Genomic DNA, 15307 nt, shown 5'->3' on the forward strand with positions numbered 1-15307 from the left:
CATTGCCTGTATGCAGCTGCAACAGTAATTTAAGTCTTGAATATTTCTTGGCACAGAACTGCAGGTTGTACGCCACCAAGCATCTGCGGGTGTTGTTACGAGCTAATGTGGAGTTTTTCAGCAACTGGGGCATTGAACTGTTGGTGACTCAGTTACACGACCGCAGCAAGGCCGTCTCGGTGGAGGCTTTGGACATACTGGATGAGGCCTGTGAGGACAAGGTGAATCCCTAAGGCCATTGAGATATTTATCTTAGCAGAATGTCGTGTTATTTATCTGAAGTGATAAAATGAGTGTTGATATTGGAGCCGTTTGTGATTCGACTGTGCAGTGCCAGTGTAATTTTGTTCCAGGAATCTTTCATTGAGATCTGTAAACAACCAGTTTTAAGATCAAGCTCTGTGCCAGAATTTCAACGATTGAGTTTTAGGTTGGCTTGTGAATACATGCCTTCTGTCAAAACTGATGTTCTGTCTGTTCATGGCATCTTAGGCAAATCTGCATGCTCTGATTCACATGAAGCCAGCACTAACTCACCTGGGAGACAAAGGTGTGCTGTTGCTGTTAAGGTAAAGCTTCAATATTTCCTGTTTATTTGTTCTATAAAACTCAGAGGCTACTCTATATAATTCCTGAGTGCCTAAATTAGTAGCACATTTCTGAGAAGCATTTAAAACAATGGGCAATCTGATGAAGAGATCAGTCTTGGTGTCCTAAACAAAGTGATATAGTGAAATTTCTTTCTATTTTGATATAAGTCAAGTTTATATGATTCCTCTGGAAACTTTCCATTATTCCAGTTTTCAGTGTCACTTGATTCTTCAAAAATGTTTGAAGGTTATAAATTAGATTGGTACATTAGCATGTACTTTTTGAATAAATAATATTACAGTTCTTTTTGCTAATATTTGCTTAAATAATTCTGAAAAAGACCTAAAAAAAAGGATCTGTTTTTTTTGGCTTCTTAAAAATTACACTTTAAAAAACTATTTTATTCTTGTTGTTTTAATTATTTGGTTTTGTGTATTCATTTAGTTGCACATGCTTTATGCTCACTAAAATAAAATTGTACTTTTTAAATTGAGTTCATGAAACATGAAAAAAGCGTAGTAGTGCCTGTATTTCTTTTTTCTCTATTTGTTATGTTTAATTTACTTGCAGTAAAGTTTCTAATTTGCTTATTGCTTGTCTTTTAAATCTGATGATGTGGCATCCATTTCTAGGTTTCTGTCCATTCCCAAGGGGTTCTCCTATCTAAATGAAAGAGGATATGTTAGTAAACAACTGGAGAAGTGGCAGAAGGTAGGGTATCTATACCAAGTTTTGGATAAGTTACCTTTTTTTTAAGTAATTAATAACTAAGTACTAATTGCCTTAATCATTCAACTTGTATTTAAATGACTGTCTGGAATGTAACTCAATAAGTCAATTTGGTAACACTTTATTTTAAAGGGTGTTCATAAGACTGTCATGAATCTTGATAATTTTGACATGACACATTATTTATGCATTTTTAAACAACTGTCATTTAGTCTCATATGCTCAGTTATGCCATTTTAAAAGCAAAGATGACATTGTTTGTTATGACAACTTGACATTATTAGTATTATTTTAATGAAGCCCTAACAAATATGTGAGGAATTTTACCACAGTCATTAATATTTTTGACCTCAACTGCAGTAATACAAGCTGAATTTCTCAACTACAGATTGCTTTTAACGTACTTCAACATACTTTATCTGACTTAAAACTAGTTTTAAATGCTGATAAAACAAAGCTTACGTTATTTTCTAGCTCAAAACAAACTGAGTCAAAGCTAGTTTTTATTACTGCTTCTCATGGTGCAGAGATTTGGTGTCCCAGTACAAATATCTTGGAATTTTAATTGCTGATACATTTTCTTTTAGTTCTCACATTCAGCAATTGGTGAAAAATGATTTTAGGCTTCTATCTTTGAATTAAGAACTGCTATTTTATGCTAAAAAGAAGCTGGTTGATTATTGTGATGTTATCTATCTGCATGCTTCGTCTCAGAGTCTGCATGCATTGGAAACTGTTTACCATGGTGCACTAATATTTATAACTAATTTTAAATCTCTTATTATTGTATGTTGTATACTAGGGTAGGTTGGTCTGCTTTGTCCATCCGTAGGCTCAAGCATTGGCATATCTTTGTTTATAAATCTATACTGGGTTTACTCGCATCATATCTACACAATTACATTTGTAAAAAGCCTGTCCTTAGCTATGGCCTTCGACCACAGGAAATTTATTTACTGTCTGTTCCTAAAGTGTGGACTGAGATGGGGAAAAGGGCTTTTAAATACACCTTTTGCATGGAATAATCTACAAACCAAGTTGCAGTTTAAAGAACTGATTTCAGTAAATGCTTTTAAAAAGAGTAGAAATGATTTATGAATGGAAAAACCGATTTGCAGATGTTTTAAATTGTTTGTTTGCAAATGTGTTATTCATGTTAACTGTCAATTGTTTGTTGTTTGTCAGACATATGTGACGTGTACTGCCTAATCTTGGCCAGGACGCTTTTGTAAAAGAGATTTTTAATCTCAATATGTATAATAATAATATTATTAATAATAATAATAAACTTAAAATATCATTAAATGTTATTAAATACAAAAGACAGTAGTCTTTTGAGTAATGACAATTTTAATGAGATATTTTGCTGACAAATACAGTTTGTTCCACTGAAAAAGTTGTCAAAAATGTTCATGACATAATAATAATAGTCCTTACTGTTTTTTCAGCTGAAAAGTATTTTTAATGCAAAAACTAGTTATATTGTAACTAATTACACCCAACATTGATATGCTCAAATAATTAAGTTATATTAAAGTTATATTGTGTACATTCATGTATTTGTTATTTGTCCATTATTAATAGTGTACTTGAATAACAATGTGCAAACTAAGTGTTATTCAGTCATCCTATTGTGTCCAATTGTTTTTGTTTCCCTATAGGAATACAACCTCAAGTATGTGGACCTCATAGAGGAACAGCTAAATGAAGCGCTCACTACTTACCGTAAACCAGTAGATGGGGATAACTATGTGCGACGGAGCAACCAAAGGTTTTCTTTCAAACCTTATTCTGTACTACAGTTGATATTATTAGGAGCCCACTCCATGAGCTTTAGAAAAATCTGTCTAATAATTTTCGGTCACACTTTACAGTAAGGTTTAGTAGTTAATGTTAATTAATGCATTTACTAACATAAACAAACAATGAACAATGCATTTACTACAGTATTTATTCATGTTAGTTAACGTTAGTTAATGAAAATAAAGTTGTTCATTGTTAGTTCATGTTAACTCATGGTGCATTTACTTATGTTATCAAGCATGGACTTGGATGTTAATAATGCATTAGTAAATGTTCAATTAGGATTAATAAATGCTGTACAAGTGTTCATGATTAGATCATGTTAGTAAATGCATTAACTAATGAACCTTATTGTAAAGTGTTACCTAATTTTCTTACAGGTTACAGAGACCAAATGTTTTTCTTCCTGTGCATTTGTATGGACAACTGGTACATGATAAGACAGGCTGTCATTTGTTGGAAGCTCAGGTATGTGTAAATGATTTATGATTGGCACTGATGGTGACTGAAGTCCTGCCGTAGTGCATTTTTTTTTTTTCATGTAATGACTCTCTTTTTCTTTTTGCCAGAATGTAGTTTCAGACCTGAGTTACACAGTGCGCTGCCCATTGCTGGACAAATGGGAGGGCATCAAACAGCTTAAAGCTGCTCTTTGGGCTCTGGTGAGCAGTTGTGTTTGTTGAGGTTTTTGGTATTTGTTACATAAGAATAAGACATGTTGAGCTTGTTTAACCTCTGGACTTTTTAGTAATAATTGTCAAAAGCAGTGGTAATATTATACTCCCTACTCTGTCTGCCTTAAGGGAAACATTGGCACGTCTAACTGGGGACTGAACCTCCTACAGGAAGAGAATGTTATTCCAGATATTGTCGCTCTTGCCCATGACTGTGAGGTTCTGTCTATTAGGGGGTATGTACTCTTTATTACAGCACTAATATACATTTGATCAATAATAGTAAATTGATGAAATTGTTTTATGTGGCCCAATCCTAATTCTATTTGTGTACCTATACCCCTTCCTCTTGGCCCTTGAAACGGAGTGTGAAGAAGAAGGGCTTCAAATTTACCCCTAAGAAATGAGACACCTCCACAATACCTGGAAGCGTCATTATATGTCATCGTGATTTCTTTCTTCATATGAGATTGACGATTAAGACTGCTGTAGTTATTCCAGTTATTTTTTGATAGTTATCTTCAGGAAATCAGTGAAGGCATATATCATGTTATTGTAACGATATAATGTGACAATAAGATCGTAACTATACTCTGCATTTACACAGTGGACATATGCATCTATGTAAACACACAAAAACAACATTAACATTATAGCAGAGACTTTAAAAAGCTCATTCCCAGCCACTAGACTTTTCTCAAGAGAATTCGAGTGTCATCGAGTTACAGATGTGTTGTGGGATCACTATACTGGATCACTATATATGGATTATGAATAGTGTTTTTTTTTTTCAAGCATGATCTTAAAAAAACAAATGCGGTTATGGGTGTATTAAAAGATGTGCTAGTTTGTTGTCTTTTTTGTACATTTGTAATAATGACAAAAAAACTACTTATTTGTGCATCTCCTGATTTCCGTGTGCACCCTTGCTGTCGTTGTAGCTTGTTTATTCTGGAAAATGTTCTTAACCCTTGGTTTCGAGTGTGGTCCTGAAAAAGCTTTGTTTCAAGGGCTATCTAGCCCTTCTTCCCAGCCCTACACCTTCAAGCTAGAGAACTGGGACACCCCTACCCCTTCACGTGAACGCACAAAACAAGGGGTAAGGGGAAGGGCTAAGGGGTAGAATTGGGATTGGGCCATAGTCTATTGGCCTTGGAGATTTGCACAGTGGGTTTTTAAAGGAACACTCCACTTTAAAAAATAAAAATTGTACTTTCTGACACTGTTTTACTATTTTTAATCCAAAAATGTCCAAATCTGTCAGAAGGACTTTAGTTTAGCATAGATAATTGAATTTTATTAAAGCATTAGCATCTTGCTCAAAAGTGTACTGATATTAAGCAGCGCAATCGGCACACACTTTGTGGACTATTTTCGTGTCCTGTGTAATACCACTGCACCTTCTGGAGGTTGGCCGAATGGATTAAAAAATGCTAAAACCGTTTAACTCTAGGGAAGTTGTAAAATAAGTCTATTTTCAAAAAAGTTCCTTTAAAAGTTCAGAAGTTGGATGTGTAGTTCCAGTTTTCACAAACGAAATAACAAAAAAGACACTTCATTGGTTTCCCACTTGTCATAATGCAATAGTGTGAAGCAACTGCACCCAGAATAAACATAGGGTAATCGAAAGTTAACATTACCAGAACCTTACCAGACACTTCTGGTTTCAAACTTACTTTCTCGGAAACCGTAATCCCATTTTTTTTTTTTTCTTTCTGAGTTTGCATGACTCAGTGAATTGTGTCAGTCCTCCTGTGCTACTCTTTGGCAATCTCACATTCCTTTATTTCAATGCACTCTGAGCTTTGTTTCTTTCCCACCCCCCATTTTAACTTGCTCTCACAATCTTTCCCCTTACCCTTATTTCAGGACTTGTCTGTATGTTCTGGGACTCATTTCTAAAACCAAGCAGGGTTGTGAGGTGCTCAAGCTTCATGGCTGGGATGCAGTCAGGCACAATCGCAGACAGCTTTGGCCTGTGGTCCCCGATGAGGTGGAGCAGCACCAGAACCTACAGCAGCAGCAGCAACAGCACCAGCAACCCCTCATTCACCTATCGTCAGCTCCCAGCACCCTCAGCTTAACCTCAGAGTCCACCAGCTCTAGACACAACAGCGAGAGTGACTCCATTCAGCCAAGTGAGTGCTGCTCCCACAGACTCATCCATGACTAACAGCATATAGTGCAGAACTGTGGTTTAGGGTGGAGATGCTTATTACCAGCTGATGGTTAGCTGGGCTCCATATCTGTTCATTTCAAGCATGTTTATCTTGTCACTATCATTATTACCTTAGAATCTGACTATAGTATAGTGCTGTGAATGTGTCTTTTTAAAATGGCGTCATTTTTGTTTTCTATGTTGGTAAATCATTACAGTTTAGAATGATAGCATAGCACATATGGTACCAACTTAACATTACTGATGCTTTGCTATCATTTGTTCAATAAAGTATCCCTTTTTATTCCGGTTCTTGAATTAGAAGCATAGTCATTTCTTTAACATGCATTCAACTTGGGACAACCTTTATGCTGAGTTCAGACTGCACGATTTTCAAAGTAGTCGTGTCACAGATGTTTTCGCACTGCATGACTATCTGGAAATAGTCTGCATGACAATTTCTTTTTTTATCCAGTTGTGGTATTGCTCAGATGACACGTCAAACGAACACGGGTGCTCCTGCCAAATTTACACTAGTTTTTCCATCCTTTGTTGGGTCCAAATAGACTGAAAAGAAGCTCTTTGACCTTCTCCCTCAACCTCAGGCTGGCTTGCAGATACCCACACTAGGGGATGCTGCTCTCCCATTGGCTGTAGGTGATCGCTGATGTTATTTTTAATCAGAACACATTTCACACGACATGATTTGAATCACTGAGAGGTCCAGATATTTACCATGCCAAATATCTGACAGGTGTTGGCGACTCATCTGCTATTCTCTCAGGTTGCGTCTTTGATCGTTCACACTGTGCAGGGCTTGAAATTGCAACCGTTTTAACGCATATGCGCCTGAAATTTTATCTATGTGACCTCAAAATATAATTTGGAGCATTTGTGCGAGTGCATAAAATTGATGTCATGCGACCAGTTTTCACAGCAAAATGTTTACCACATGCGTGGAGGCATTCACGCATTAAGCATCTTTGCACCTAAAAACACCAAACGCATCGCTCAGGAACGGTTTAAAACAGTTGACATGTCCAGTTGACAATGCTTGCCCTGCCTTCAACACCTTCTTATTGACCCACTGTGCTAGAACAGAATGCGAATGGATTGATTATTATCAGCTGTCCATCAATCTGTTCCGATGACAAGGAGCTACAGCTGCGACAATGTAAAGGTCTGGATCCGAGAGAATGAAAACAACCCTGTCAGATTTCGTTTTAGAAACCACCTAAAGTTACAAATAATGGCACATCTGATTAGTGATCATGTAATGAATTTCAATCCAGCTTTTACACTTTTCGAAGTGTGGATAAAAGACTTCCAGTGTTTAAAGTCCGCTATGAAAATGACTAAAGCCATTTACCGTAAAGGTTAGGTAACAGTGTTTGCCACAGAATCTACACATTTTAAACACGAGATATTGTAATGTTATTTAATCCTTCATCTAATTGTTCGACTGATACCATGTTTACCATCGCTACAGAGCATGCATTCACTGAGATGAAACCAATATTGCAGCTCATGAAAAGACCGTTATTGCTATGAAGATGACGTATGCAAATAAGTTTTATGACAGTACCATCTGTGCAATATCAGAACAGCACAGTTATTATCGTAACTCAGTTCATCTCGTTCACGTCAAGCAGTGCGTGCAGAGCCGATGAGTGCATGCAGATTTTTGTTTATTTGTTAGTTGTGATTAAAGTGTAAATGTATACTAGAATCTTTTAATATAAAACGTGTAGTAACGCTGCTAATAATTTTTGGTGGGTGCGACTAAATTTTGTCTGGTGCGCCAAATTTTTTTAAAAAGTTAGGAGCACCGGTGCTACCAAGAAAAGAGGTTAATTTCGAGCCCTGCTGTGTGATTAATACTCACGTGAACGAGCACCCATTTGCCTGCAAGTTCAGCCATTTGTTTGTTGGAAATTTGGTTCAAAACCTGTTGGCGAGTTTAAATTGGGGGCTAAAATGATACAGTCTGAACTTGGCATTAGTGTATACTTCATTAAGACTTATCTTTAAAAAAAGTTTTTCTATTGCCATTTTTGTTTCTTTAAGACTTGCCAGTAATCATTTACAAAAAAGTTCTCTAGGTTTATTCCGAAAAGCAAGATATTTTCTATTGGCTAGTTGGTCAATTCGTTCTGAAAAACAAAATCTTAACATCTGTCAGCCATATAAAATTTTTTTTTTTTGATATGTAGATTGATCTGACGATTAAGAAATATCGTGAAAAGAATTCCCAAACAAAAAAGGATTAACAAATTAGGGTCTGTTCCTATTTAATCTGCCAGACTCAACAATGAAAAGGGATCTTTCCTACATTATGAAATGATTTGGCCTACACGTATACACAGAGGTACACTTGTCACGTCTTTGGCTTGAATAGACCCATGAGTCATTAACCCCCAGACTGGCTTTAGATGACTAAGAGCAGATGCCAAGCCTGACTCACAAAAATACTGGGAAAATGCTTTGAACAGCTTTGGCTTGGGGGGAAAAAGCTTTTCTTGGGCCGATATCACAAACCACATGTTACTTGTGCACACGCTGTATATTTACTCAAGTTAAAGCTGCCTAAATGACTTCTTTTTCAGCCATGTACATCCTGGATGATGAGAAGTTGGAAAGTTCTGAACTTTCAGAAGACCAGCCACTGTACTTTCGGCCTAAACTTCTAAAGGACCGCAGCCCCTTCACCATTTTGGCCTCCAGTCGACTTGTCCGGAACCGCTTCCTGATCTCCCTCTCCGGAAAGAAACTCCGCAGTACCAGTGACCCCAAAGGCACTGGCAGTAGCAGTAAACTTCAAGGCGAGCTCACTCTGGGAGGCCTCCGGAGGGTACGCACAGTCACAGAGCCCTCTATCTTCTCTTCTAGTCAGGGAGACGTCTTCAGTCCTGTATTTACAGATGGACATCTGCCAAAAAGCCCCAGCGTTAGTTTGGAGACTTCTTTTGTAGGCACTAAGACTTTGGATACTCAGGACAGCACATCTAGTATTGGAGAGCAGGAGGTACGTCTGAACAGAACTGCAGAACGAAGCTCAGGGGTAGGAGATACCCACCGTGAACAAACCAGTCGAGAAAGGCTTGCCGGTGATGGCTCTACCTCTGGAAGCGGAGCTCAGTTTAAAAGCCGCAGCCAGAGTTTCAACACAGACACGACCACCAGCGGCATCAGCTCCATGAGTTCCAGCCCATCTAGAGAGACTGTAGGTTGTGTGGACTCTTCCACCATCGACACAGATTGTGTTAGCCTCAATACTGTCATTAGCACTCAAACTGTCAAAACCCTCCATTCTCTCACACCCCAGTCGAACCACTTGACTCTGTCCAAATCAAACTCAGTTTTGCTGATGCCGCCAGGTTCCTCTCACACTCTGCCCCGCAGAGCTCAGTCCCTTAAATCGCCTTCAGTCACAACCATCTCGAGCCTGACAGACTGTAGCTTCATGTACACCAGCCCTCGGGACGCACTGGGTTACGCTACCCTAAAAAGACTGCAGCAGCAACGAATCCACCCCTCCCTTTCTCATAGTGAGGCGCTTGCTTCACCTGCCAAAGACGTCCTTTTCACGGATGCCATCACCATGAAAACTGGCAGCCTGGACTCCAGACTCACACCGCGCAGGTAAAGCAGATGGCCCTGCAGATGGTGTGAAACTCTTTTAGTTGTCTGACATTGCATCATCTTTCTATTGCTGTCTCTTTCGCATCAGATCTTACACTTTACACCAGTTATTTAAAAAAAATTCACAGAATGCATCCACAGTCATTATCGTCCCAGTCCAGTGATACCCAGATGTGCTGACTCAATGAGAATGTCTAAGAGTAGTCTGTAGGAGTGAAGACATTAGAGTCAATCCTTAAACTTTTATATTGTTTTTGTAATTTCGGCTTTGACAAACATCAGTTTGATAGGGTCATAATGTTACTCATGCTAGAAATATGTAAATAAGACAAGAAACAAGCACTAAAATCCCCCATTAATGTTGTTGTTACCATCAATAATGAGGAAATTACCCCCCAAAATCCCTATTAAATCACTGCTCCCCTCTGGAAATAATGTGGTCTGTTTCTGATGGTCCCTCTCAGGTGTACTAAAAAGCGCTTCAGATGTCTGGGCCAAGGTTCAAGCAGGCCCCATCGCAGAAGTCTGCTCCCACGGTGCGTGGACCATCCCCAGGGTTGACGTTTCCCTCTTTCACTTTGAACGTCCACTTCAGTCCATTTTTTACTATGCAAACCCTGGCTTCTTTTTCGTCGTGTTTTGCCCCTATTTTCCATTTCTCATTAGTGCTCCCACAGCCCATACCTTAACCCAATTCTCCTCAACCATGACTCCTCAGTCCTCCCCACAGTAGGACAAAGCCAATTTACTTCATCCCTCATTGATTGTACGTAGTTCTAAAAAAGACTTGCTAACCTATGTCCTGTCTTCAAGTAGTTTGCTGATTTGAACTGAGTCCAGCAGATTCCCATGCTAGTTGTATTCCCACATTTGATCCAAGAAGCATGTAGAGGTTTTTGACCCACAGTGCAATACTTGCATGATGATGCAGCAAATGACAAACAGCTGCTCACTTTCTGAAATAAGAATACACTTCACAAGCTTGTTCCTACTTTGAAAAACCAACGAATCATTTGCTATCAAAACTTTAGAGAAACGTCATTAAAAAAAAAAAAGAGAACGCTTCATTTTCTCTCTTCCAATGTTGTGCCTCTTCCAGGTGATTCTCTCTGATCTTTTCCCTTTTATATGAGTGCAGGTTTCTCAAGGCTTTGAGTTTTGCATCCCTGGATAAAGAGGATCTTCTGAGCCCTATCAGTCAGACGTCTCTACAGCGCTCCTCATCAGTGCGCTCTATGGTGTCCAGTGTCACGTATGGCAGCTCTGATGATTACATTGGCCTTGCTCTGCCAATGGACATCAACAGCATGTTCCAGGTTACTGTCAATTCTATGATCTTGTTAACAACTTGTATTGACATGCCTATTAAATAAGAGTTGAAGTGTTTCAAAAAGACGTCTACAGGTTTAAGTTTATGCCCACCTGCATGTTTACTTAGGATAGGAGTAAGTCAAAAGGTATGAATTGTTTACCAGTCATTACGAAAATACCATTTAAGCCTAAACCTCTCCTTGATTTAATTTTGATGCATTTTTCTGAGTGTTCATCAGATTGATCTAACAATTATTGACTTTGGTTTAGGCATGGGTCCATAACTGTTTTTAGGGTATATCGCGGTTTGGAAAAATCAAGGTTTATATATTAAAACAGTCCCTATGGCAGGGGTGTCCCCACTCGGTCCTGGAGGGCCGCTGTCCTGGAGAGTTTATCTCCTACCCTAATCAAACACACCTGAACCAGCTAATCAAGCTCTTACTGGATATACATTCTAGAAACTTCCTGGCAGGTGTGTTGAAGCAAGTTGGAGCTAAACTCAGCAGGACAAAGGCCCTCCAGGACCGAGTTTGGACACCCTATGGTATATGTAAAAAAAAAATATATATATATATATATATATTTTTTTTTTTTGGTTTGTTTTTTAGGTACCTTTACTTTTTTTTTTAGGACAACAGTATCTCCAACAGAAAAGATATCCAAAAATGCTATTTTAGATCAGAAGGAATCAGTGTTTTTGTTTCTATTGTGTTTTCAAAACTAAACTATATAGTATTTTGAAGCTAATAAAGACAGCAGAAGTCAATGATTGATTTGAATTATTTAGCCTGATATATTTATCATTCCAAAATATTTTAAGTGTTTAAAAAGTTTTTGTTTTTTACCCAAAAATAAAAAAACATATTTTAGAGCAGTAATCACAGTATTGTGGTATTTTTATCCAAGGTTATCATACATCAAAATCTTATACCGGCTTATGCCTACTTTGAAGATTTTCAAAAAATCTCTCTCTATATTTTTAAATGTAAAAAGGTATTCATATAAGCATGTATTTATATAAATGATTTAGTTTATCTCTTCTGTATAGTGTCTCCATTCATTTAAATAGAGCCCTATAGTGGCAAAAAACAAAGAAATGTTTGTGAATATTTTTTCTAGACAAATACATAATACATTTGGATGTTCTTTGTTTTTAGTTTTTAAAGTTTTTTTTTTTTTTTGGTAAGTGAAAAAATAGGGCTAAATTAGAGTGAAATAGTTCAAATATGTGAAAAATAGAGCTAATTAAAATAAATTATTATTATTTCTAAAAATTAAAAAGCCATCTTAATATTGAAAGTCCGTTCAATAATAAATTGTCCTATTGGAATGATATAAGATTTCTGGACTGGAAGAAAAAGTATTGAAACGTATGTCCTTTGGGTTGACCAACAATGAAAACCAGTACAGAGAGGGAAGACTGAAGGTTTCACCTGAAATGTATCTTCTTTTGGTTGCTACCTAGATCAAGGACACACCATACTTTCAAAAGAGGAAAAGTCCACCATCCGAAGACCGGGCTGCAAAGTTCTTCTCGGGCGAGGCAGATGGTAAAGATAAAAATGGTTACAAAATATTGTATCAGTAGCTCGTTATTCTGCATACAAATCCAATAGCAGTAGTGTCTCACCACTCAGTTTCAGTGACTGAAAGCTGTTCTTTTGTCAGGATCAAGCGAAGTGTCCAGACACTCTGTTCTGCGCTCTCAGCTTAGTATAACAGAGCTGATTGCAGTGAGTCGTATGGAGAAGCATCAAATGTTGGGTGCAGAGGAGACCGGCCTGCAGGAACACACTGAGGAGAACTGTCTTTACTGTGCAGGGCTCTATGTACTTGGCTGCAATTCAAGCTCTGCCACGCAAAGCCGCACAGGTATGATCCAGGTTTTGTTGTTTATTTTCTGAACTATGCTTTGATAAAAGAGACGCCTTATACTGTATGTCAAGAAAATGAAGCAAGAATTTTGAACTTGATTTCATCCAACGGTGAAATGTTTGCCAAATAGCATGTTTAATTAAAATCATATTCGTATATTATTAATCACATTTAAACATAGGATTTTAGAAAACTTGTTATAAAAATGTTCCAAACAACTTTGGAACTATGGTGTTTACTATTAGGTATCCCTATTCACCTGTAGTGTCTTGCCTTAAAGAATTTTATAAATTTAATTATATTATTAATTACACAGCCTCATGCCATTTTAAACCCCTGAAAACTTCGTATCATCTTCAAAATTTAAATTAAGATATTTTACATGAAGTCTGAGAGCTCCCTCATCCTCCATGCACAACGAAAGTCCAGAAAATTACCAAAAAGCATCCTCGGAACAGACTGTATGCCTCCTGACTAAAAGCTGCCAGCATACCTTTCAGTGCACATAAAACAAAAATAACAACTTTATAACAACAGTTTCTTCTCCTCAATGTCAGAGGACACATTCACGAGAGCGATGTGCTCTGTTTGTGTGTAGAGCTTGGTTGAACTGCTGGCGTATTTGGATGCAACTGTGCTGTTTCAAACAAAATCAACAGTCACACATGGACATCCATACTGATTGGGCGTACACCAGTGCACAGTGCTCTCCTGTATGTACGCAATGTACTGACAATGAGAATAAGAAACCATTGAGTAAAGCCATTATTTTTGTTCTGTGCACACACAAAAGTATTCTTATAGCTTAATATTCTGATTGAACCACTGAAGATATTTTTGGTACCTTTCTGGACTTTAAACAAGTCAGGAGCATTGCTGTCTTAGGAGAATGAGAGAGCTCTTGGATTTCATCTAAAATATCTTCATTTGTGTTCTGAAGATGATCAAGAATCTCTGTGGTTTTTAATGTCACAAGGAAGAATAATTATTGACTGAATTTGTTTTTTTGGAAAGGTAAAGTGGGATCAGACATCGTAAAAGTATTCCTCTTCTAGTCATCTATTTATATACTCACTATAGATTCTTCATCTCTCAACTGTATTTCAGACTATCCTGACGCTACATTCTCGGAATGGTGCAATCAGTCCATACACAACCTGGAAGTGATGCCTCAGTCTAAGTACTCTGGAGTGTCAGGCTGCAGCGACGCCGTCTCTCAGGGCTCTGGTGGCAGCACTCGCAGCACTGAGCTTGTTCTTGGTGAGCAATCCTTCAGGCTGCAAATTCGGCCTCAATCATTTCCTATGGTACAGGTTGAGTAAATTGTTTAGCTGTACATATTTTTTTTTCTGGCAGGGGTGAAAAACATTCCAGAAGATGCTCCGGCCTGTCGAGTTCTTCTGAGGAAGGAGGTGCTTCGTCTGGTCATCAACCTAAGCTCCTCAGTGGGCACTAAAGGGAACGAAACTGGACTCCTCACGTAAGCATTGATGATTATAATTCCCCTGTTTATTTCTTTATTCACGTTGATTTAGTTGAGAACCTCTTTAAATGAATATTACTTTAGTTTGACCTATTTGGTCATTTTCCTGAGGAACATTGAGGATAAGTACTCCTTAAAGGGACTGTTCAGCTAAAAGTAAAAATTCACTCACCATTGTGAGTTTTCTTTGTTTACTGCTCACACAAGAAGATATTTTGAAGAATATTGCTGACCAGTAGCCATAGACATCCATACAAGGAAAGCAATAATATTAAAGTCAATTGTAAACATTCTTCAATGTATCTTTTTTGTGTTTAAGTTTAAGAACAAGTGAAGGGTGAGTTAATGATAACGGAATGTTTTGGTTAAACATGATTTGTTTTTTATTCTGACATTTTGATTCGTTTGCTTTGCAGCATTAAGGAAAAGTTCCCCTATGCTTTCGATGATATCTGCCTCTATTCTGAAGTTTCATACTTGCTGGCTCATTGCATGTTCAGACTTGCTTCAAGACGCTTCATTCAGGAACTCTTCCAAGATGTTCAGTTCATTCCGGTAATACAAATAAAACATTTGTCACATAACCCCAAGTTTTTCTGAAAATGAAACTAATGACACTCCAAAACTCATCCAGATACTCATTGTGTTAAAAACATTTCACTAGCATCATAAATAGTCTTTTAGTGCTGCATGATATTGGAAAAGTCTGACATTTTGCAATTTATGTATTGTAATCTTAATACAGTCTGTCCAGATGGCTTAAGTAGCTCTGTTTACAAACAAATCATAAGTTTTAGATTGATTGGGATTATTCTTTATGAAAAAGAATCATGCATGAAATATAATAAATAAATTAGACGCATTTAAATACAATAGAGCACAGGTAAAGTGAAATAAACAGTGCTTTGTTTTTCCTGAAGAGTCTAACAGCGTTCAGATACAGAAATTGAATAATCAAATATAAAATAACAACACACAGTCTTCATTATAAACAATTCAATACAGTTTACCTTCATAAAAGTTACAAAACAATACAAT

At 37.5% G+C, this 15307-nt stretch overlaps 1 protein-coding gene across 2 annotated transcripts in view; it reads left to right on the forward strand.

The window, feature by feature from the left end:
• rictorb (RPTOR independent companion of MTOR, complex 2b) overlaps positions 1 to 15307 on the forward strand; it is a 47601-nt gene that overhangs the window by 29438 nt on the left and 2856 nt on the right. Inside the window, exons 23-38 of one of the 2 annotated variants that reach the window (XM_009295386.5) lie at positions 57 to 221; positions 493 to 569; positions 1224 to 1302; positions 2982 to 3091; positions 3504 to 3591; positions 3693 to 3785; positions 3927 to 4033; positions 5667 to 5935; positions 8562 to 9597; positions 10062 to 10133; positions 10736 to 10913; positions 12377 to 12461; positions 12580 to 12783; positions 13894 to 14046; positions 14143 to 14266; positions 14686 to 14824. In XM_009295386.5, the coding sequence (XP_009293661.2) occupies positions 57 to 221; positions 493 to 569; positions 1224 to 1302; positions 2982 to 3091; positions 3504 to 3591; positions 3693 to 3785; positions 3927 to 4033; positions 5667 to 5935; positions 8562 to 9597; positions 10062 to 10133; positions 10736 to 10913; positions 12377 to 12461; positions 12580 to 12783; positions 13894 to 14046; positions 14143 to 14266; positions 14686 to 14824 (2979 nt within the window). The remainder of the gene's footprint in view (positions 1 to 56; positions 222 to 492; positions 570 to 1223; positions 1303 to 2981; positions 3092 to 3503; positions 3592 to 3692; positions 3786 to 3926; positions 4034 to 5666; positions 5936 to 8561; positions 9598 to 10061; positions 10134 to 10735; positions 10914 to 12376; positions 12462 to 12579; positions 12784 to 13893; positions 14047 to 14142; positions 14267 to 14685; positions 14825 to 15307) is intronic. The other variant, XM_005161241.6, reaches the window with a different exon arrangement.

The sequence above is a fragment of the Danio rerio genome, chromosome 21 (assembly GCF_049306965.1).
Source record: "Danio rerio strain Tuebingen ecotype United States chromosome 21, GRCz12tu, whole genome shotgun sequence".
Taxonomy (NCBI): domain Eukaryota; kingdom Metazoa; phylum Chordata; class Actinopteri; order Cypriniformes; family Danionidae; genus Danio; species Danio rerio.